This window comes from Pristis pectinata, chromosome 10, assembly GCF_009764475.1.
Source record: "Pristis pectinata isolate sPriPec2 chromosome 10, sPriPec2.1.pri, whole genome shotgun sequence".
Classification (NCBI taxonomy): domain Eukaryota; kingdom Metazoa; phylum Chordata; class Chondrichthyes; order Rhinopristiformes; family Pristidae; genus Pristis; species Pristis pectinata.
Genome location: NC_067414.1, coordinates 28,122,329 through 28,144,213, shown reverse-complemented (window position 1 = coordinate 28,144,213; position 21,885 = coordinate 28,122,329). Strand labels below are relative to the sequence as shown.

General features: G+C 41.2%; 2 protein-coding genes across 2 annotated transcripts; both read right to left on the bottom strand.

Moving 5' to 3' along the window:
• Positions 1-337: 337 nt before the first annotated feature.
• Positions 338-10,409, bottom strand: LOC127575180 (uncharacterized protein C6orf163-like). Its single transcript, XM_052024879.1, has 4 exons — positions 10,344-10,409; positions 6,752-6,859; positions 2,871-3,073; positions 338-785 (listed from the first exon to the last, which is right to left on the bottom strand). Exons 1-4 carry the CDS (start codon positions 10,407-10,409, stop codon positions 338-340), a joined length of 825 nt encoding a protein of 274 aa, XP_051880839.1.
• Positions 10,410-18,197: 7,788 nt separating this feature from the next.
• Positions 18,198-20,675, bottom strand: LOC127574811 (speckle-type POZ protein). The gene has a single exon (XM_052024186.1). It carries the CDS (start codon positions 19,650-19,652, stop codon positions 18,528-18,530), a length of 1,125 nt encoding a protein of 374 aa, XP_051880146.1. The 5' UTR covers positions 19,653-20,675; the 3' UTR covers positions 18,198-18,527.
• Positions 20,676-21,885: the final 1,210 nt, after the last annotated feature.

Here is a 21,885-nt window from a genome sequence, read left to right as displayed (position 1 = left end):
ACCTGGCCTCTGAAACTTGCTATTAGTACTTGCTTCCCAGTTCTTTTGCTGTTATTTCTGTAACTTTTATTTTGCTTATGCTTTTCATTCCAATCCTGACAATGGTGTTTCCTTTAGGCCTACTCCCACTGTGGTATTTTTTTCAAACTTCATCATCCCTCAGTCCAAACTTCCCAATCTTTCATTAAAAATGCTTTTATTGATCCACTTGGACCACAGCTTTGAAAATAAGAAGCTGTAAGAGGGATGATTTGATGTTCAATCTGTCTTGTATAAGTTGTAATTATTGCTGAAATTCAAAGTTAATCACACTGAAATCATTCTCAAGTGTTCTTTATTATTTTTGTGGACGTTTCTGAGCTTTGTGGGCCTTGCAACCACGCAAAGGGTTGGAGGAATCTCTGCACATCGGTCGAGATGGGAGGATGAATTCTACCTGTTCTGGAGGTAAATTTGGAAAAGTGAGATTAATATAGTCCTGGAAAGCTTGTCTTATCTCCCGTAGCTCCATCTCCAGCTCCAGTTCTAAGACGGTCATAGTTTCCACATGCTCATAAACCTCTTTGAGATTAACGTCTTTATCACACAGCAAGTGTTTTAACTGGTCTATTTCGGACTGATGTCTGCTTTGTAAGAGAAGAATGGGGCCCTCAGCTAATTCCTTCTCTTCTTGGCGAGCTTTAGCTACTTCTTGTACAATTATTTTCTCATACTCCGCTCTCTGGCTCTGCAGAGATTCTTGTAGCACAGCTTCTTTCTGACGGTCAGCATCAATTTTTAACTCTCTAAACAAAAATGAACAAATGTAATGTCAGTACCTAGCTTTAGTTAAATGAAAAAACATAGGAACAAAAGTATGAACAGAACATGGCAGGGTGCAGTACTAGCTTTAATGACTGATCTTCCATTTCTGAGTCCTGCATTGTTTCCAGCCCAATGAGATCCAAAGTATCCTCTCTCTGTTAAAAAGCCCCATGTGAAACAAATTTGGGAGATCTATTGCCAACTTATTATGTTAGAGCCATGATTCCATACAAACATAATTCCGTGGAAGCCTTAATCACAGCAGTTGTCACAATATTTTTTCAAAGCGGAGAACAAAATGGCCTTGCTATTGTGAAGTTAGACCATGTTGTCACTGCCAAGTTTTTCGTTCTTTATTCAACTTTTGGGATCTGGGCATTGTAGGCAAAGCCGGCACTTGATGCCCATCCCTTGAGTAAGTGTTTTGATCCACCTTTAAACCATTGCAAAGTACAGACTGCTGCTGGGTACATCTGATACCACTGAAATGCTTCATCTTAGTGAGCACAAACTGCAACCTCATGATTATTAAACCTAAAATTTTATATGGCCGTGTCACCTTTGTTGCAAAACACTATTTCCCCAGCTTGTTTTATTCAAATATTACATAGAATTTTGTAGCACAGGAGCAGGGTCATGCTGGTACTTATGGTCCACATGAGTGTCCTCCATCCTACCTCTTCTAACTCCATTGGTACATAAGGCCAGATTGGCTGAGTCAATATCTACCCTCCTTTCACATTGCAGCTGTGGCCACAGTGTGTGAAGTGCGGAAAAGATTGATAATCCTGTCAAGCTCATTGTTGATATCAGCTGCCCTACACTGCAGTACATTCCACACCACTCAATGATCATCTCGGTGCCATGTGACTAGCTCTTGTGTGCCCTTCCTTTGGACCACAGGTGATGACTTGGAAACCTTGGTGATGTTTCTTGCCCGAGTTCTTTCTTGAGGTGGGGCATGGCCGCATTCCCATACCTCCACCCCAAAAAAGGTCACAGCTGAAAAACAGCACCAGGCTTTCCTCGTATGTCAACTGGGTAGTAGCAGAAGGATAAAATTTTTAAAAATATATATTTTAACAAATATTAAGGTCTGCTTCTGTTTTCATTTAATTGTTTGCCTTTCCCCCACACTCTCCTGATCTCTGTTCCAGAATGAGTGGGAGACCATATGAATAGCTGGCATTTCACTCATCTGGAGTCCTCCTGCCATTCAAGAGCGGAAATGTGCAGAAAAATTTCATGGCACTAGATTGCTGAAGAGTGGGAACTGCCCACCAATCCAAAACCCGGGAGATTCCTCCTCAAATGCCACAACAAGGGACTGACTTCATCGAGTGGGTGTACAGAAGGTGGCTGGCTCAGTGATCAGCAAGCCACTCCACCAATTCCACCACCGTTCATCTGTACTTACTGGTTGGCAGGTCGGACAATCTGGCCTATTGTGCTCTATGCTCCCAGCTTAACCTTACGTGCATCAACACCATTCAACCCCTTACTCCACACGATGCAAAACTGGCATGGAGGCAGATTAAAAGGCATTACAAGACAAAGTAAATACATAGCTGCATGAGTATGTTTTGTCTTATTGCCTCTTCGGTTCTTTATGGCAATTCTTCTTCCCTCCAACCATCCCACCTCAATTGTTTTGCTTTAAAAACTGCAAATGCTGGAAATCTGAAATAAAATCAGAAAATGCTGGAAACATACAACAGGTCAGGCAGCTTCGGGGGGGTGGGGATTGGAGGAGAAACAAAGTTAATGTTTTATCAGAACCACAAAGATTCAGTGATGCTCAACAGGCAGTGATGTTGGTTGGTTCCTTGGACCTCTGTTGATTTTACTCGCTCTGACATGGTACGAAAGCATGCCAGGACTTTCAGCAGCTTTTCAAACCACACCCATCAAAGTGGCATGAATATCCAAAGGGAATAGTGCATCTACCTGGAAACAAGTTGGGGAAACAATGGTCCTGGTCATCAGACAATCTCACATGGAATGACTTCAACTACTCCAATAGCAACTGAATAGATGGAACACACTCAGTGCCAGTGAGAACTTACGATACTAATTCATTAAGGTTTTGTGATGCAATAGCCTTTTGTTCTTCTATTGCTTCATGTACAGCCTTTTCCTTTTCAGCTTCACATTTCTGAAGTGTCTGCTGGATTTCATGAGCCAGGCGTTTTTCTTCAGCCTCTCGTTCCTTTCTGGCTTCCTGCTGATATTCCCACTGCATCCTGGTCTTGGTTTTTTCTACTTCTTCCTAACAAAATTATTGGAGAAAATCCTAAGGGATAAGACTTATGTACATTTGGAAAGGCAGAGGCTGATCGGGGATGGGCAGCATGACTTTGATTGGGGAAAATCCTACTTCACTAATTTGACTGAGAATTTTGAGGATGTAACTACGAAGATTGATGAAGGCAAGGTGGTAGATATTGTCTATATGGACTTTAGTAAGGTATTTGACAAGGTCCTACCTGGTAGGCTGGTCCGGAAGGAGATCCAAGGTGAGCTGGCTGATTGGATTCCTAAATGGCTTGGTGATAGGTACAGAGGGTGATGGTTGAAGGATGCTTTTCTTATTGGAAGTCTGTGACCAGTGGTGTGCTGCAGGGATTGGTCATGGGACGCTTGTTGTTTGTGATATATATTAATGACTTGAATGTGAATGTAGGAGGTTTGTTTAGTAAGTTTGAAAATGACATAAAAGTTGGTGATGTTGTGGATAGCGAGGAAGGTTGTTTAAGGTCACAGCAGGATATAGATCAGATGGAAAGATGGACGGAGCGTTGGCAGGTGGATCTTAATTCCAACAAGTGCAAGATGATGCATTCTGAGGTCAAACAGAAGTAGGACATATACAGTAAATGCCAAGGAATATTGATGAATGTTGGTGTTCAAGTTCATAGTTCACTCAAAAATGTCAACACAGGGAGATAGGATGGTGAAGAAGGCACGTGGCATGCTTGCCTTCATAGGTCAAAGCGGAGAATATAAAGGTTGGGACATTATGTTTCAACTCTACAAAAAACTGGTTAGACTGCATTTGGAGGATGTGGTTGTGCTGGAGAGAATGCAGATGAATTTCACCAGGATATTGCCTGGACTGGAGAACTTTAGATATGGGGAGAGATTGGACAGGCTGGGCTTGTTTTCCCTAGAGTGAAGGAGGCTGAGTGGTGACCCAACAGAGATATATAAAATTATGAGCCATAGATAGGGTAGACAGAATCTTATCCCCAGGAAAGGGGTATCAAAAACAGTGCATAGTTTTAAGGTGAGAGGAAGGAACTTTAAAGGAGATTTGAGGGAAATGTTTGTTACGCAGCGTAGTTGATAACCTGGAGCTCACAGCCAGAGGAGTTGGTGGAATGAGACACAATAACCACGTTTAAGAGACATTTAGACAGGCACTTAAATGGGTAAGACATAGAAGGATACAGACCTAGTGTGGGTAAAAGGGATTAGCATAGTTGGGTGAAAAGCTTGGCATGGACGCAATGGGCAAAGGTCCTGTTTCTGTGCTGTACAACTTTAAGAGTATGATTGTAAAATAGGGAGATGTGTCAGGCTACTTTGCTGAGAGGCAGAGCTGAGAAGTCAAATGCTAAACTGAAATAAAGATTTATTCCAATAATGGAGTAAATAGTAACAAGATTTGTAACATCAGATGAGTTACCTCATTTCCATGACAAATGCATCTCTTTTTTCACCAGAACAGGATGATAGTCATCTCTGATTTGACCCTTTACACAGTGGAGAGCTTACTGATACTCTATTTAACCTCACAAATGAAATCCCACTTCCTAGGTAAAGTGCTCTAGAATAGCATCAAAGCTCCCTTATAAAGCATGATCAAGAACTGTATCATGCATGGAAATGACGTGCATTGTCTGTGCCCTACACTCCATTAAAAAGCTCATTAGTACATCTTTCAACCATAAACCTGCCTACCTTTCTGGTTTACTTTTGTAACTAAATTGACAATGTGGTAGGGCATGATTGTGATAGTGTATTAATCATACTAGATGTTTACTCCCACAAAATGATGATACTAATAGAGTTACAGGGAGTCATAGAGTCATAGAGCATAGAAACAGGCTCTTTAGCCAACTGAGTCCTCACCAACCATCAAGCACACACTTACACTAACACTGCACAGATCTCATTTTATTCTCCCCACATCAACTCAATCCAGATTTTACCATTCATCCTCACACCAAGGGCAACTTATAGTGACTGATTAACCTTCCACATGTCCTTGAGATGTGGGAGAAAACCAGAGTACTCGGAGGAAACCTTGGGATGGCATAGTGGCACAACTATTAAAGCTGCTGCCTCACATCGTCAGCAACCCAGACTCAATCCTGACCTCCTGTATTGTCTGCATGGAGTTTGCATGTTCTCCTTGTGACTATATGGGTTTCCTCTTCATCCTCTCAAATCCCAAAGACTTGCAGGTTGGTAGGTTAATTAAAAAATCGCCCCTGTGTAAATAAGTTGTAGAATTGGGGGTGGGGGTGGGGTTGATAAGATTATGGGGAGAAGAAAATGGGCTCGGGTAGGATTAGTGTAAAAATGGATGCGTGATAGTTGCTTGATAGTCATCATGAACTTGATGGGCCAAAGGGCCTGTTTCCATGATGTATCTCCATGACTCTATGAAACCTATATGGTCACAGGTGGAACATGCAAACTCCACATAGACAGCACCAGAGGTCAGTAATGAACTCAGGTCACTGGAGCTATGAAACAGCAGTGCTACTGGCTGTGCCCAAATAGCTTTATGAACCAGGAAAGAATAATAAAATTATAATAAAGAAATGAATGGCAGGGCAAAACACCATGTGCTGCACCTAAGTATCTTGCAATGACTAATAATACATTCCTGGGACAGAATGCTCTTTTAGTTTATGAGGTAGAAGCCAACGTGGATAAATGGAGAAAGTATCACGATTTCTAAAACCTGGCCAATGGACAGAACTATTGCACGCTGAGCTAATCTAGGATAGAATATGAATAACAAGCTCAACAAGGAAATCTATTTTGGATTTACATGCACCATGTCAACTATAATCATGTGCATAAGGTGGTATTGTATCCGAGTAATGTGGGAGAAATGATCTGACTTGCTGCTGAGTGCAGTTGCCAGTAGCGTATATAAATTGCCAGTTGTAATTCATTCGTTGGCACTCTTTCCTCTATTTTAATAGATTGTGGGTTCAACTATAGAGAGAGGAGGACCAGAACCTAGTCTGGTACTTCAGTGTGATACTGAGGGAGTGCTGCACTGTTGGGGGTGCTTTCTTTCAGATGAGATATTACTCTGAGAACCTGAATCTTCTTGGAGTGTGTAATATGTCCTGGATTGCACTCTGCTAAGAAGTTTCCCGCAGTCCACACATGAATGTTGGATCACACAATGCAATTTCTAGGCCCCAGTCAGGACAAGAAAAACAGCCCAAGTTCTTTTTCAGTGTTACTGAGAATCTTACCAAGTCTCTTTCTCCTTTACCTTTCCAATTTCATCTCTAACAATAGCTCTTTAAACTTCAACAAATCTAAAGCCCTCCTGCCTAATTCTAGTCCCACTCACCTACACCTTACCTTCTTACTCCCCTTTTGCCTCAATATTTCGTCATTTTTATATGAATTTCTCTGAGATCTCAACTCTTACTTTGATCATTTTTGAAACTGAAACCATTCCCTTTTTCAAACCATCTGCACCATTTGTTATATTTATGTCTGCCTTCACCCCTCTGTTGGTAATCAGATCTTACACCACCTGGGCCTTGTACTCTGGAATTACCTAAAATACCCTCTTCCTCACCATCTCTTTCTTTTCCTACGGTCTCCTCAGTTCAGCCTTCTTTAGTTCAGAGCATTTTCACTTCTGATTAAGTTGTTGCTTCAGTAAAGTGCTTAAACATGAACCTACCTTTATTTCATTAATGTGTTTATTCTTTAATATCTCCAACTCGTTATTCTTTTGCTGTTCAGCCACAAGGAGAGCATTTTTCACTGCTTCTTTTTTCTCTTTCAAGGCCTGGGCAAGGTATTACACACAGAAGAATGACAAGGTTATTTACTCTGCTCGTTTCTTAAAAAAATAATTTTAATTTGCTTTAAATCATTAAGCATAAAGAGGAAAGGCAGTCATCATTCAATTCAGCAGACAGTCGGTCACATTCTCTTCCCCTTGCTGGGTAAGATTCATCAGGTCTATGTGACTTAGCTGTAAAGAACACCTCCTGCCACCTCATGGTAGTGGAACTTTGACAACAGTGGAGGTAAGGTTGTGGACTGAATTTTGTAACTTTGCACTTACAAGAGTTTTGAGGGCAACAGAATGGAGAGCTCAAAAGCAAAATAAAGATATTATCCACACATTGTTTAACACTAACTGTCATTAAAAACATATCAAATTATTGCATAATAAAGTCCACCCTTTGCATTCACCAGGGGAATCACTCTTCTTTGTTAATAAGTTTGCACACAACCTTCACTTAACCTAGGGTCGAAATTACATGAGTTTTGTTGCCATCAAGTGAGAGCATGCAGTAGTGACACAGACACATAGGTAGAGACTGTTCGTGCAAAGTCCATGCTGGATACCACTCTCTTAAGTTCTACTGGTGCTCAAAGGGAAGCCTGAAGAGCTGCTGATAGAAAGTGGAAAGAAGTTCAGTATTAAATTTAAATCCATTTATAGACCTATATTAATGCATGCACAATTTCCCACAATTGCCAAGTGAAATGGATGAGCTTGCCTATAAGTGATTCTAAGCTTTTGGGTAATCAGCACTAAAAAGGAACTTGCTTTGATTTCAGAAGAACTTAAACAAATTGAATCTTTTCTTCAGCAATGCATCAGGCGTTATTTTTGGTGCTCATTAATATCTGTCCCCCATGGTTTCAGCTGCTGCATTTATAATTTAGACAATGGGCTCTGGAATAGAGGTTCCTCCCTCATGTGTTACTTAGAGGTGGACAAAGGTGTATTAGGTGAGTTAAATCATCCTTATCAAGAAAGAAGAGGCAGATGGGAAATAGCCCAGAGGGCAGTAAATAGGAATCCTTGTGAGAGTGTCATTTACTGAGTTATAATCAAAGTAACTTAAAATGTTATTTTTCCAAGGGGTCACTTCTACAGGCAGAGACACACCTTTCTAACATAGCGTCACTGGGGCAGCAGAGTGGTAGATGGAGGTAGAATCTGACCTCCATCTGTCACTGACACTCATGATAACCTGGGCTTTTAAAGTTCTAATTTATTCCAAACTATCACAGGGGTCATCAGAGCGACTAGCCTGCCTGTGGTCCACAGATATCTCAGACAGAAGACCGATGAGTTGTGACAAAGAGTTTCACCATTTTCCTCAAAGGAAAACAGTAAAAGACAAGGGGGTTATTCATTTCTATTGTCCCATGACTACTCGCTTAAATCGGGTGTGTCCCTACAGACATCCATTTACCCTGACTGCAGAACACTATTGGGCCCTGCCCTCCTTTGCCAAAACTCCACATTCTTCCTTGATCATCCTAGAATGTAAAGAAAATCCTGTTTATCCTCTCAATTGGTCCCTCCTTTGCTTATCTGTCATTGCCTATGTTCAGGGCCTTTGCCATTTCCTTTCCTCCCTCACTCTACCATGGTTTACCTCCTGTAACTTCTCCTGACTCTGACCCTGAATTTCATGTTCTCTCTATGCTTGCCTTACCCAAAAGACCCAGCTCCTGCTTACTCAACAGGACTCCCACAAAACTACTGCTCACCTCACTTACTTTCCTGGCTAAAATTAAAACAGAAAATGCTGGAAATACTCAGCAAATCAGGCTGTATCTGAGGGAAGAGAAACAGAGTTAGTGTTTCAGGTTGATGACCCTTTGTCAGAACTGGGAAGTAGAGTAAAACTGAGATAACCATGGGGGCTATCAGAGGCATCCACTCTCCCTCACTCTCCCTGCAGCTTAACACACTTCTTTTATATCCTTGCCAATTCTGACTAAAGGTCTTCAACCTGAAATATTAACTCTGTTTCATTTCCCATAACTGTGGCCAGACCTACCGAGTATTTCCAGTATTTTCTCTTTTATTTTACATTTCCAGCATATGTGTTTTTTTATATTTTCATTTCCTTTCCTGGCTGTCATGTTAGCTTATACTGTAAATATAGAAGATGTTTTATATTTCCTCAAAGGTTTTTTTCCTCCCCTGCAAATATTTTATCGTCACAATTTCCCCAAACGAGTGATCCTTGGCTTATTTGTCCCTGCAAACTATCATACCACCTCCACTTCCCTTCTCATCTCCAAAAGCATGGTTGGCCACTTCTTCCTCCAGTTTTCCACTGGGATGGACATCTCTTGCCTGATCCATTGGATCAGAGCCAGAGAATCACTTGCAATGGCTTCTCTTCCTACTCCTGCATTGTTACCTCTGCTCTCTCCCAAAGGTCCATCCTTGTTCCTCCCCAATTTCTCATCTAATTATGGCCTCGTACTGACATCATCCAAAAACACAGTATCAGATTCAACTTGTACACTGACAATATTTGAGTCTACCTCCCCACCACATCTTTCAGTTCCCCCAATGCCCAATTTATCACGCTGCTTGCTGACATCCAGCATTGAATGAGCACAATTTCCTTCTACTAAATACTGGTAATGTGAAAACAAATGTCCTGGATCCCAACCACAAACTCCATTCCCCAGCCACCAGCTCTAGTCCTCCCTGTGGGCACTCGCTGAGCCTGAATCTAGTTGTTCACAACTCTGCTAGGCTATGTGCACATCAGTTGTGCTTTCAACTCCATGTCCTCTCTATCATCCGCACTGCCTATTCCACCTCTGCAACATTGACTACCTCAGCTCCATTGTACCTGATCTGCTGCTGAAATCCTCAACCATGTGATCCATTGTCTCTAATGCTCAACTATTCCAGTATGCTTCTAGCTGGACCCAGCTTCTAACTTGTTTGCTTTTAGATTAGTTAAAGGATGTAATTATGAAGCTATGTGTGGAACAGTTTGTAGGGCTGTGGATGGCTTAAGGAAGCTCTCCAAAGCTTCTTCTAATACTGTCTAAGCTGTCATCGTGATTTGTAGATGATCTTTACTGGTTTAACATGTCAAGTGGATACCCAGATGCCCATAATGTTGATTTAGTTGTTTATTTGATCTGCAATGTCATCGCTCACTTTCTTATCAGCAAAATAAGGCATTTCTTACATTGTGAGGGCTATATCTAAAATCCCTCATCTGCCCTAAGCTTTGGTCTCCAGAGCTGTGATCTGATGATTCCTCTTGTGCGTTGGGCAAGGATGAAATTCGGCTCAGTTGTGATGCCTCTCTTATTAGAAAAGCTGTGCAATAGCTTCCTGTATTGACAAGCTATTCCACCAGAAAGTCAATACCATTGAGTCATTAAGCTACATCTTCACTTGAATAAATGGACATTGTACTAGAGAGTGACCAATGCCAGTGCTTTCAACAAAAGTGAAGAGGGAGAAAATTGATGATCTCTCATACCCAAACAAAAACTGCTGATTTTGCTTCCTCCACAGACTGCTTCTGTTCAGTATTAGATGCATCCATGTATCGCTGATGAATCTCTGATCCCAGTTCTATCGTGGCAGAAAAACAATATTTTAATTTATGAATCCATGTAATTACACATGCACATCAAACAAGAAAAACAAGATGTAGTTTGAATCCAATGTTTATCAGCAGCCATCAAGGGCAATAAGGAACTTGATTGCATCAGCAGGATAAATTATAAAATAAAGCAATAACTCACTGTTGCTGGAGCAGTCAATTTTCATCTGCTATGGCTCTGTGCCCAATTCCATAAAGGGACTGACACTTGGCATTGACAACTTGCTTTAAAAATGAATACATACATTCCAGATCTCATGATGAATGACCATTGACCTGAAGCATTAACTCTGCTTCTTCCTCATAAATGCTGCCTGACCTGCTGAGTATCCCCAGCAACTTCTGTTTACATTTCAGATGCTAACATTCTGTTGTTCAACTTTACAATTAATGTTATTTTTCAAAAGTTTGGTCATGCATCATGATCTTACTCATTGTTATGAAGATTTTCTTCACTGAAACAGAAGAGATCAAGGAGGGATTAGAAAAGAATTTAAAATTCCAAAAGGTTTTGATGGGGTAAATCATAAAAGTCTTGTTTTGTTAACTGGAGTATTGATACCAGGAGGAAACTGAGGATAATCGGTAGAAAAACAAAGGTGAGGAATTTTTTTCTGTATGGATGGTTCACAAAACATCAAAGGCATAAATTTATCTTGGACTGTTGCGAAGAGAAAAGAAAAGGGCAGCGTGAAAAATGAGCTGCAAATTCAGTGCTGTGGATATTTTGCACAATTACCCAAGATAAATTTGTAACCCGTAATGTTTCACCACAAGTGACATACCGACGCAGAGTAGAAAGGGACCTGGACAAACACTCAAAATGGAAGAATGTAAAAGGGAGGTAACATGTTTAAGTTACTGGGCTAGCATCCAAAGACCCAGACTATTAATTATGAATTTGAATCTCACTAAGTAATTAAATAAATCTGGAATTACAAAGTTAATATCAGAAATGGTGACCGTGATACCACCAATCTGTTGAAAAGATCATCCAGTTCACAAGTATCCTTCAGGGAAGGAAATCTGCCATCTTGATGCTGTCTGACCTGTAAGTAACCCAAACCCCCTCAGAAATATCATTGATTCTTAATTATCTCTGAAATACTCCAGCAAGCTACTCAGATCAGTAACTATTAGGGATAGGCGATAAATGCTGGCCTAGCAAGCAATGTCCAGACCTCACAAACAGCTAAAAAATAAGGCCACAGGGAAACGGAATGAGAAAGCAGTCAATAAAAAGTAGATAGTGCCAAATGAAGAGAAAACATTGATACGATGGGCTGAATTCCTTCCTATGCTGAAATCTGCCTGATTCTATGAACTACTCAGATTGACCTGTAACTCAAGTGAATCTCAACTAGTCCAATATTCAACGTTAAGAGTCCTAAAGCAGCAGCATAAATGCCACTGTTCTTGAAATTTCAACAACTGTTATTTGCTTTAGATTTTATATTTCTTCTTTGCCCATCCCAAAAAGCCTGTGTGTCACAATACAACAGGCAAGATCTGTTAAATCAGATGGTTTTTGAATTAATGGTATTCTTGAAATTGGAAGAAAGAGGCATTTTGACAGACCAGTAAAATGCTGCAACAGTAGAATGAAAGAATATACAAGATATCCTAAGGCTGTACAAAATTTACTGACCTAGTACACTTTACCAGTGTGTAAAGTTTTGATTATTATGTTATGAAAAAGAGTATTTGCATGAAAAAAGGAAGAGAAATGGCCTTGAAGATCGCTTCACAAATTAAGAAGGCTAAGCTCTGAGCAAAAGTATAAAGGTGTTTAATGCTGCAGAAAGAAGGCAGTTAAAAGAGAACTTTGTCAAACCACATAATATATTAAATGATATAGACAAAGTCTGTCAAAAATGAGACTGGACAATATAAATGAAAAATAATTAATAGTGAGAAGATATCTGGAAAAACTTTGCTGAAATCGTGATAAATGTTTAGAATAATCAATCAGCAAGGCAAGAGAAACAAAGAACAAACACATTTCACCTGCTGGGGGAGTTAACGTACAGGAGCAATGATTTTTATTAAGGCAGATAACCTTTTGTAACCTATAATGTTTTTTTATATTCTTGAAACACAATAGTATATCCGACAAATTACACTAATGTGTCATTTGCAGCGATGTCAACATCAGACAATGGCACTTTCAACATTCATTATGCAACATAATGCCATTAAATAATTCCTTAGTTTCCCACTTAGCTTCATTGGATCAGGTAACTTTGTTGCCAGGCATCAAAATCACTCACGTGACTCAAATCATGTCATTTTCATTAATGCTATAGGTCATCCTACAAGATTAATGAAAGTGACATGATTTCAGGTTCAATGCTTGTGGAGAAAATCTGGCAATAGAAAGTTCAAAGAATAAACAATGAAGTTTAGAAATAATAGTACAAAAATTATTTTACATTATTTGCCAGTTGTTCTTAATATGCATCCCAAAATACCACAAAGAAGCCAACATGCACCAACATTAAAAACAAATTGAAATCATACAATGACTTTAAAGGAAGAACAACACCAGAAACTTCACAGATTGATGGCCAGAGATGTGAATAAAGAGAGAGGTTCTAAAGATGGAGAGGGAAATGGATAGCCACTTTCTGCTCAGGTAGATTAAAAGTGGGAGTTCCCAAGTAGGACTGAGCTGGTTATGCTCTACTGCAGAAAGCAGAGCAAGAGAAGAGAGATCCAGTAAGGAAAACAGGCTGCTTGACAGATGATAGAGGGCTCTTGGAGATGTGATGTGGCAAAGCCATGAACAAATTTATAGAAAGCCCAATTATTTAAAATGTTACAGGATTAGCAACTATCATGGGCGTCATGCATTGCAAAGTTACACTGCGTAATAATTTGCTTTATGAAGTATATGCCAACAAACGACTATTACAATAGAGATTTTTAAAGGTGTCAAGGGCATGGAAAAGAATTCAGAGGAAGTGGTGTTCAGGTATGGGAGTTGTTAATTATTTTGTGGAGCTGAACATGAACAGTGTTGGAGGTGGCTAGGACATGGAATATAAACATCAGCTCTGGTTGAATTAGCTGCCAAGTACAGTTCAGTCTGCGCAAAGTTAAGGAAGTGGATGAAATCAGTGGCAGGGGGATGGAAGAGAACATATTGATCTGGATGAAGCTATGGCTGTTTCTCAACTTCTTTCTGGATTGACATTGAGGTTAAGAGTATCAGAGAGATAGAGCTCAAGACCGTCAGAGTATCTGGGATAGCTGCCCTTGTACCTGCAGATGATGTTCCCAAGGATGATATGTGTTTAGAAACAATTTATTTAATTAAAGAACAATTTGGCATCCTGCACGATGGAAAGCATTGGTCAGGGTAAAATGACCATCAGAATCTGTTAACAATATGGTGAAATTCATCAGAACCATAAAGACCGTGACTGACATTAATCTTTCTCCTCTGGTTAGCACTGAAACACTTCAGTGCCAAAAAGAATTTATGGCCCAGATTTGAAATTGGTTAGAAACACAAGCAGGTTTATGATGTGCGGAATATGTGGGCAAATTGTAAGTTGTAGATATGGCAAGTTAGTTGATTGAGCACAGATGTGGCCAGGTTAGGGATTATGAAGGGAATGTTAATTTGTACTTCCAACATCAAAAATAATGTTCAAACCCAAACTGCAGTAGAAGTGCTTCAAAATTTTAAAATGTTTTGTCAAGTATCTATTTAAAACAGCACTTCCTCTGGGATATACAAATTATTTGCAAACTTTGTCAAAAAAAAGCTTATCGCATTATGTAAAATGTACAATCCTGGGAACCAGGAGATCCCAGACATTTTAATGAATCTAAATTCTAGGAATTACAACCAAAGAATCGCAATATGTTAGCATTCAGGAAGTAATGCAACACACTATGGCAATAAAGAGCAACTTCTGCCAAAACGATAGTAAAAGCATTGAGACCTGCCTTCCATTGCAACATTGAGCATAGAATATAAAAAGCTGGGATATTGTGTTGCAACTCTACAAAAGACTGGTTAAACCACACTTGGAGCATTGTGTGCAGTTCTAGTTGGCACACGATAGGAAGGATGTGGTTGTGGTGGAGAGTGCAAAGGAGATTCACCAGGATGTTGCCTGGATTGGAGGACTTTAGTTATGGGGAGAGACTGGACAGGCTGGGTGAAGGATGCTGAGGGTGACCTGATAGAGATGTATAAACTTATTAGGGGCATAAATGGGCTAGGCAGTGACAATCTTTTCACTATGGTAAGGGTATCATAACAAGATGGCATAGGTTTAAGGCCCTTGACTGTATCTCATCTATTTCCCGCAGCTCTGCTTTCATCCCTTCTCCTCCTGAACAAAGCAAGGAGAGAATACCCCTGGTTGTTTCCTTCCACCCCGCTACCCCCTGCATTCAACAGATCATCCTTCACAATTTCTGCCAGCTCCAACAAGATTCCACCACCAGACACATATTTGCCCCCCTCCCCGTTCAGCATTTTGAAGGGACTGTTCCCTTTGGGAATTCCTAGACCACTCTTCCATCCCTTCGCACCACTCCCCATCTTATGACGCTTTCCTAAGCAATCAAACAGGTGCAACACCTATCCTTTCATCTATTTCCTTCCATCATCCAGGAACCCAAAAAGTCTTTCCACTTGTACTTCTTCCAACCTAGTGTACTGCATTTGATGTTCACAATGTACTCTCCTCCACATTGGAGAAACCAAACACAGATTGAATAAATGCTTTGTGAAGTAGCTATAGGAGTAACCCTGAACTTCTTGTTGCTTGCCACTTTAATTCACCACCCCACTCCCACTTTGACTTATTTGTCAGTGGTCTTCTGCACTGTTACAACAAGTCCCAATGTAATATTGAGGAACAATGCCTCATCTTCTCTCTGAGAATGTTGCCTGGTTTTGGACTCAGTATCAAATTCTCTAACTTTAGATAACTTGCTTTTTCCATCTGTATTATGGATATAGAACATGGAACAGTACAGCACAGCACAGTAACAGGCCCATGATATCCATGCAGACCATAATGCTGATTTACACTAATCTCATCTGCCTGCACATGGTCTACATCCTTCCATTCCCTGCTTGTTCATGTGCCTGTCTAAATGCCTCTTAAACATTGCTGTCGTATCTGCTTCCATCACTCCTCCTGATTACGTGTTCCAGGCACCTACCACTCTCTGTGTAAAAAGACTTACCTCATAACTCTTATAAACTTTCCCCCTCTCACCTTAAAGCTATGCCCTATAGTATTTGACATTTCCACCCTGGGATATCTTCCATGTCTATACCTCTCATAATTTTATATACTTCTATCAGGTCACCCCTCAGCCTCCAAGTCTTCAGAGAAAACAATCCAAGTTTGTCAAACCTCTCCTTAAAGTTAATACTCTGCAGTCCAGGCAACATCTTAATGAACCTCTTCTGCACCCTTTCTAAAGCCTCCACATCCTTTCTGTAATGCAGCAACCAGAACTGCACATAGAATCAGAACTGACCATTTCTGCTGTAAGACATCCATTGGTGATTTTGGCTCAATTACTCTCTCCCCATAAGTACAGCCTGATCTGCTGAGTATGTCCCCATAGCTCTATTATTGGCAACAGATAACACAGAAAAAGAAGCATAATCACCCTCTAACTGTCCCTATTGACCCACATAGCTTGAACTCACTCTACCATGGATAAGATATCTTTATTAGTCACATGTACATCGAAACACACAGTGAAATTCATCTTTTGCGCAGAGTGTTCTGGGGGCAGCCCACAAGTGTCGCCACGTTTCCAGAGCCAACAAAGCATGCTCACAACTTCCTAACCTGTACGTCTTTTGGAAAGTGGGAGGAAACCAGAGCACCCGGAGGAAACCCATGCAGACATGGGGAGAACGTACAAACTCCTTACAGACAGTGGCCGGAATTGAACCCGGGTCGCTGGCACTGTAAAGCGTCACGCTATCTGCTACACTACTATCCACTCCTCCTGCCACCTTCTCTGCAACATAGAACCACCTTTTCTTTATCTCTCTTTCCCAGTTCTGAGAAAGGGTTTCCAATCTGAAGCATTTCTGATTAGGGTGAGTCAGCATGGCTTTGTGCATGGGAAATCCTGCCTCACCAATGTGATTGAGTTTTTTGAGGAAGTTACTATGAAAATTGATGAAGGCAAGGCAGTAGGCATGGTAACATGGATTTTAGCAAAGCTTTTGACAAAGTCTTGCATGGTCCAGAAAGTTAGGGTACATGGGATCCAAGGTGTTTTAGCAAAATTGGTGATAGGAGGCAGAGGGTAGTGGTGATGGAGATTTCTTTCCTGAGTGGACGTCAGGAATCAGTGGTTTACCACAGGGATCTGTATTGGTACCTTTGTTGTTCTACATACATATAAATGGCTTGGATGAGAATGTCTGTGGTCTGATAAGTAAGTTTGCTGACAACACAAAGATTGGTGGAGTTGTAGATGGAGAGGGTAGTTGCCTGAGGATACAGAGGGACATAGTTTAGCTGGAAAGTTAGGCAGAACAGTGGCTGATGGAATTTAATCCAGACATGTGTAAGTTAACGCATTTTGGGTTGTCTAATACTGGCAGGACATGTACAGTAAAGGGCAGGATCCTTAAAAGCATCAATGTATAGAGGGACCTTGGGGAGAAAATTCATAGTTCCCTGAAAATGTGACATAGGTGGATAGGGTGGTGAAGATGTTTAGTTTGTTTGTCTTCGTAGACAGGGATATTGAGTATAAGAGTTGAGACATCATGTTGGAGCTGTACAAAGACATTGGTTAGGTCTCACTTGGAATATTGTGTGCACACTGTAGAAAGGATGTGGTAGCGTCAGAAAGAGTGCAGAAGAGATTCACCAAGATGTTACCTAGAATGGAGGGCTTTATTTACAAGGATTGTTATCACTGGAGTGCGGAAGGCTGGGGGTTGATCTTGTAGAGGTTTATAAAATTATGAGGGGTGCAGATAGGATAGATCGTCACAGTCTTTTTCCAAGGTGTCACAAACCAGCAACAAAAGAAACACACTGAGCATGATTCAGTGTTAAAAACTATTTTATTAATCACTACTTATGATAATACGTAAAATAAAAGTTAAAAAAAAAATGTTAGTATGTTAGAATTCAAGAATGTTAAACCTCGAACGTTAACCCCAAAACTAAACTCGTCGTGTGTGTGTGTGACAAAGTCCAAAACTCCCAGTTCCGGAATGGTTCTTAAAGTTCAGTTCCGCAAGCCATAAGGTGAAACATGAGCAAGGGCTTCTTCAACAACCACCGTTGTCTGAAGATAAGATGTAGATGTAGAAAAACATAGAGAGAGTACATACGAAATCCAAATGTTCCACGATGGAACCCAAACGACACTTCAGTGTTTACTCGGTAGTGACTTCCTCACCCCGAAAAGCATCCGAACCGTGGTCGTCCACACACAAATACCTGTTTCCTTCTACAGGTCAGCAACAAAGTGAACTCCACCGGATTACTTCCAACTTCCATACATGGATTTCAGTGGCAAACACAGTTATTGTTTCTCATCCATCGATAGAGAAAACAAGCAGGCTGGTGTCTCTCTCCCTTCTCTCTCTCTCTTTCTTCTTCTTCTTCTTCAACAATGTCATTACGTCCTTTATCTTCTATTGACGTAAGCACGCCCCACACACACATACACACACACTCTCTATCTTAAAGGGACTTTCACTGAGTCCGTAACACCTCCCACCTAAAAAAAAAATTTTCCCAAGAAAATTTTAACCGCGCATAGAGTTAGTAATGTTAATAATTATCACGCTACACAACTACAGACTATCAGATTAGTACAGATATATGTTTCCCATTTAACATCGAGAAAGACAATCAGCAAAAGTTTTTGTGTTTTGTTTTTCTCCCCAAAGTGCTTAGTGCAGAAAGGTCATTAGCACACCAAGCACGGTCTTTCCCACGGCAGGAAGCACGTCAGAAAGCTTCATACATTGCATTGTGCAACATTGTGATCGGGTCAGTGCTGTTAAAATGATTTGCTCCATTTTCAAATGTCACTTTAGGACTGCTTAAGCCGCTTGCGGGGAGGACCAAGGAAAGGGCATTGTGCTGATGCTAGTGACCGGTAAGCTTCAGCCACCAGATGAGGGTGGGACAAGACCATAGACTTCCAACCAGATGTTTCCATTACGTCAGATGCATGGTAGTTTATGAAGTCTACTGCTTGAGTTTTGAGTTGATCTGCACTGTGTAGATCTGCCAGGATTAAAATTTCCGCCGCATTTTCCACAGACAAATTGCTGCAAAGAGCATCCTCACACATTACCTTCAAGCGTTCCAGAGCATACTTATCAGCAGCTGCAAGCAAATCATCTGCCATTTTGTCAAGATTTGGCGCCTTCCCCGTATAAATAAAGCACATCATCTCCTTAAATACTTCAGGCTCCACGTCATTAATTTCCACTCGGTTCTTTTTGCTTTCTTCCATTTCATGTTCAAACATAGCACTGAAGACCGGGGAACGAGCTGCGAGAATTGCTTTATGTGCTTGAAATTCTTGGCCTGCTACACAAAGGCAACAGTCTGTAAACCTAGAGTTTTCCCATAATCCTCCAAGCTCGTCTGCTAACCGACATTCAGGAACTTTCACCATATTCATGGTGTTCTGGCCTGAGATATTCACCGAATCCTGGACCACACTAACTTCACAGAACAATGTGAGCTTGTCATCAGGAAGGAGTCCATTAGCCTCATCCAAAAGGAAATCTCTTCGAATAAATTTCTTAAAACCCCAGTCTTTTCCTTGCACAAATCGATATGCCCTTTGGCTTTCCATTGCCTTAGTTTCTTCACCTTTTGCGTTCAGAATGGAGAATTTAAATTTTGCTCTGACTTCACTTTTTGGACAGCTGACTAGCAGCAGGTAGAGTGATAGGTAATCTTTACTTTCCTCATCTAAACCCTTAGGGTTCACTCGGAGGCACCATTTCAATTTATCATTTGCTCCAGATGAGAAAGTTGAGCTCTTGATAACTTCTCCCATTTCCTCCCGGCAAAAACTGAAATTGTTGATCGTCCACATATAGGAGAACTTCACGACTTTTATCTGGGTATAGCACCAGCTCTCTGCCACAGGCCCACTTGACATTTCAGCCGGAGGTGGAGGACTCGGTACCCTTGACATCGCCAGTTTGACTATTCTGCAGGTATTCACAAGGCAGATGAAAGTAATCTCAGTAGAAATCTTTTTCTGTTAAGACTCATGTGCGTCTGCTGCGGTCTTCCCCGGCTGTAGCCACCTCCAATCCCTTTTGGGTTGGTGACTCCAAAAATGCCTTAATATCCATTGCTGCTGGTTTCCACACACACAAGCCAATTAAAAAGAATTTATCAGACCTCCCTCAAAAATCTTTGGATTGAATCTCGAACAAATCTCGTCAATCTGGGGTACAATCCCAGACGACACTCGTTAACCTTGGGAACTATCCCGGACGAGCCCCCAATTTTGTCACAAACCAGCAACAAAAGAAACACACTGAGCATGATTCAGTGTTAAAAACTATTTTATTAATCACTACTTATGATAATACGTAAAATAAAAGTTAAAAAAAATATGTTAGTATGTTAGAATTCAAGAATGTTAAACCTCGAACGTTAACCCCAAAACTAAACTCGTCGTGTGTGTGTGTGACAAAGTCCAAAACTCCCAGTTCCGGAATGGTTCTTAAAGTTCAGTTCCGCAAGCCATAAGGTGAAACATGAGCAAGGGCTTCTTCAACAACCACCGTTGTCTGAAGATAAGATGTAGATGTAGAAAAACATAGAGAGAGTACATACGAAATCCAAATGTTCCACGATGGAACCCAAACGACACTTCAGTGTTTACTCGGTAGTGACTTCCTCACCCCGAAAAGCATCCGAACCGTGGTCGTCCACACACAAATACCTGTTTCCTTCTACAGGTCAGCAACAAAGTGAACTCCACCGGATTACTTCCAACTTCCATACATGGATTTCAGTGGCAAACACAGTTATTGTTTCTCATCCATCGATAGAGAAAACAAGCAGGCTGGTGTCTCTCTCCCTTCTCTCTCTCTCTTTCTTCTTCTTCTTCTTCAACAATGTCATTACGTCCTTTATCTTCTATTGACGTAAGCACGCCCCACACACACATACACACACACTCTCTATCTTAAAGGGACTTTCACTGAGTCCGTAACAAAGGGTAGTGGAATCTGAAACTAGAGGACATAGGTGAGAGGGGAAATATTTAAAGGAGATCTTAAGGGCAAGTTTTTCACAGAGGGTGGTGGGTATATGGAACAAGCTGTCAGAGGAGGTAGTAGAGGCAGATACAATCCCAGCATTTAAAGAGCATTTGGACAGGTACACCAATAGGAAAGGAAAAGAGGGATATGGGCCAAAGGCAGGAAAATAGGATAGGCAGCTCGGTCCATGGGGATGAGTCGGGCCAAAGACCCTGCTTCTGTGCTATAATAACTCTATGATTGTAATAACAGTTTCTCTCTCCACAGATGCTGCTTGACCTGCTGAGTGTTTCCAGCATTTTCTGTCTTTATTTCAGATTTCCAGCATCTGAAGTTTTTTTTGGATTTTCCTTTAAATTTCTCACCCTGATTTACAAACTGCTCCATGGGATTGCCCCTCTCTACTTTGAAATCTTCTGCCCCATAAATCTACAAAAAAAAAGCACTTATTTAATCCTGGCCTCTTACACCACCCCGAATTTCATTGCTTCTTAACTAGCAGTCATAGCCCTAGAATTCCCTCACCAACCTCTCGGAATCACTCTCCGTCAGCCAGGGTTCAGGGTGCTCCTTAAGATCTGCTTTGCTTCAGTACCTGGACATCTGCCCAACATCTCCTGCTACGGCCGGGATTTGTTGCTTATCTGTTCACACCTCCGTGAACTGCTATGGATGTGTTTGAGGCACCATTTAGAGCAAGTTATTGAAGTGCCCATTATGTGGTGTGCGACGGTCAAGTCGAATTTATTGTCTTGTGCACAGGTACGGTGAAGAATAGGTACAATGAAACACTTGCTTGCATATAGGTACAAACAACAGAGTATAAATTATAAATAAATTCTAAACCAATGTGGAGTAGGTGGCTGTAGGGCCCGCTCTCTGGGGAATCTGCTTAGGAGCCATGCCTGGACTTTGGTCAGTCAGTTAACCATGCGTTCCCACAGCCCGGGTCCCTGGCATTCCCACAGCCTGGGTCTGGGACTCTACAAATGGCCAGAACCACGCAATGGGCCAGCCGAGCATTGCAAAGCTTCGGGACCTTCAGCCCAACAGAGATCCCACTGGTCGCCAGAGGCGCTCTGTCTGCACCCAAGCATTGGGGCTAATGTGTTACAGGCTCTCACCGAGAATACACTTGTGAGTGTCCTG

What these genes read in the sequence shown, in the direction of transcription:
- LOC127574811 (XM_052024186.1), bottom strand. Translation starts at nt 19,652, where the DNA reads ATGTCAAGGGTACCGAGTCCTCCACCTCCGGCTGAAATGTCAAGTGGG.
- LOC127575180 (XM_052024879.1), bottom strand. Translation starts at nt 10,409, where the DNA reads ATGGATGCATCTAATACTGAACAGAAGCAGTCTGTGGAGGAAGCAAAA. An exon ending in AACACATTAATGAAATAAAG is followed by an intron (nt 3,074 to 6,751) that starts GTAGGTTCATGT and finishes TAATTTTGTTAG; the next exon opens with GAAGAAGTAGAAAAAACCAA. An exon ending in AACCTTAATGAATTAGTATC is followed by an intron (nt 786 to 2,870) that starts GTAAGTTCTCAC and finishes ATTTTTGTTTAG; the next exon opens with AGAGTTAAAAATTGATGCTG.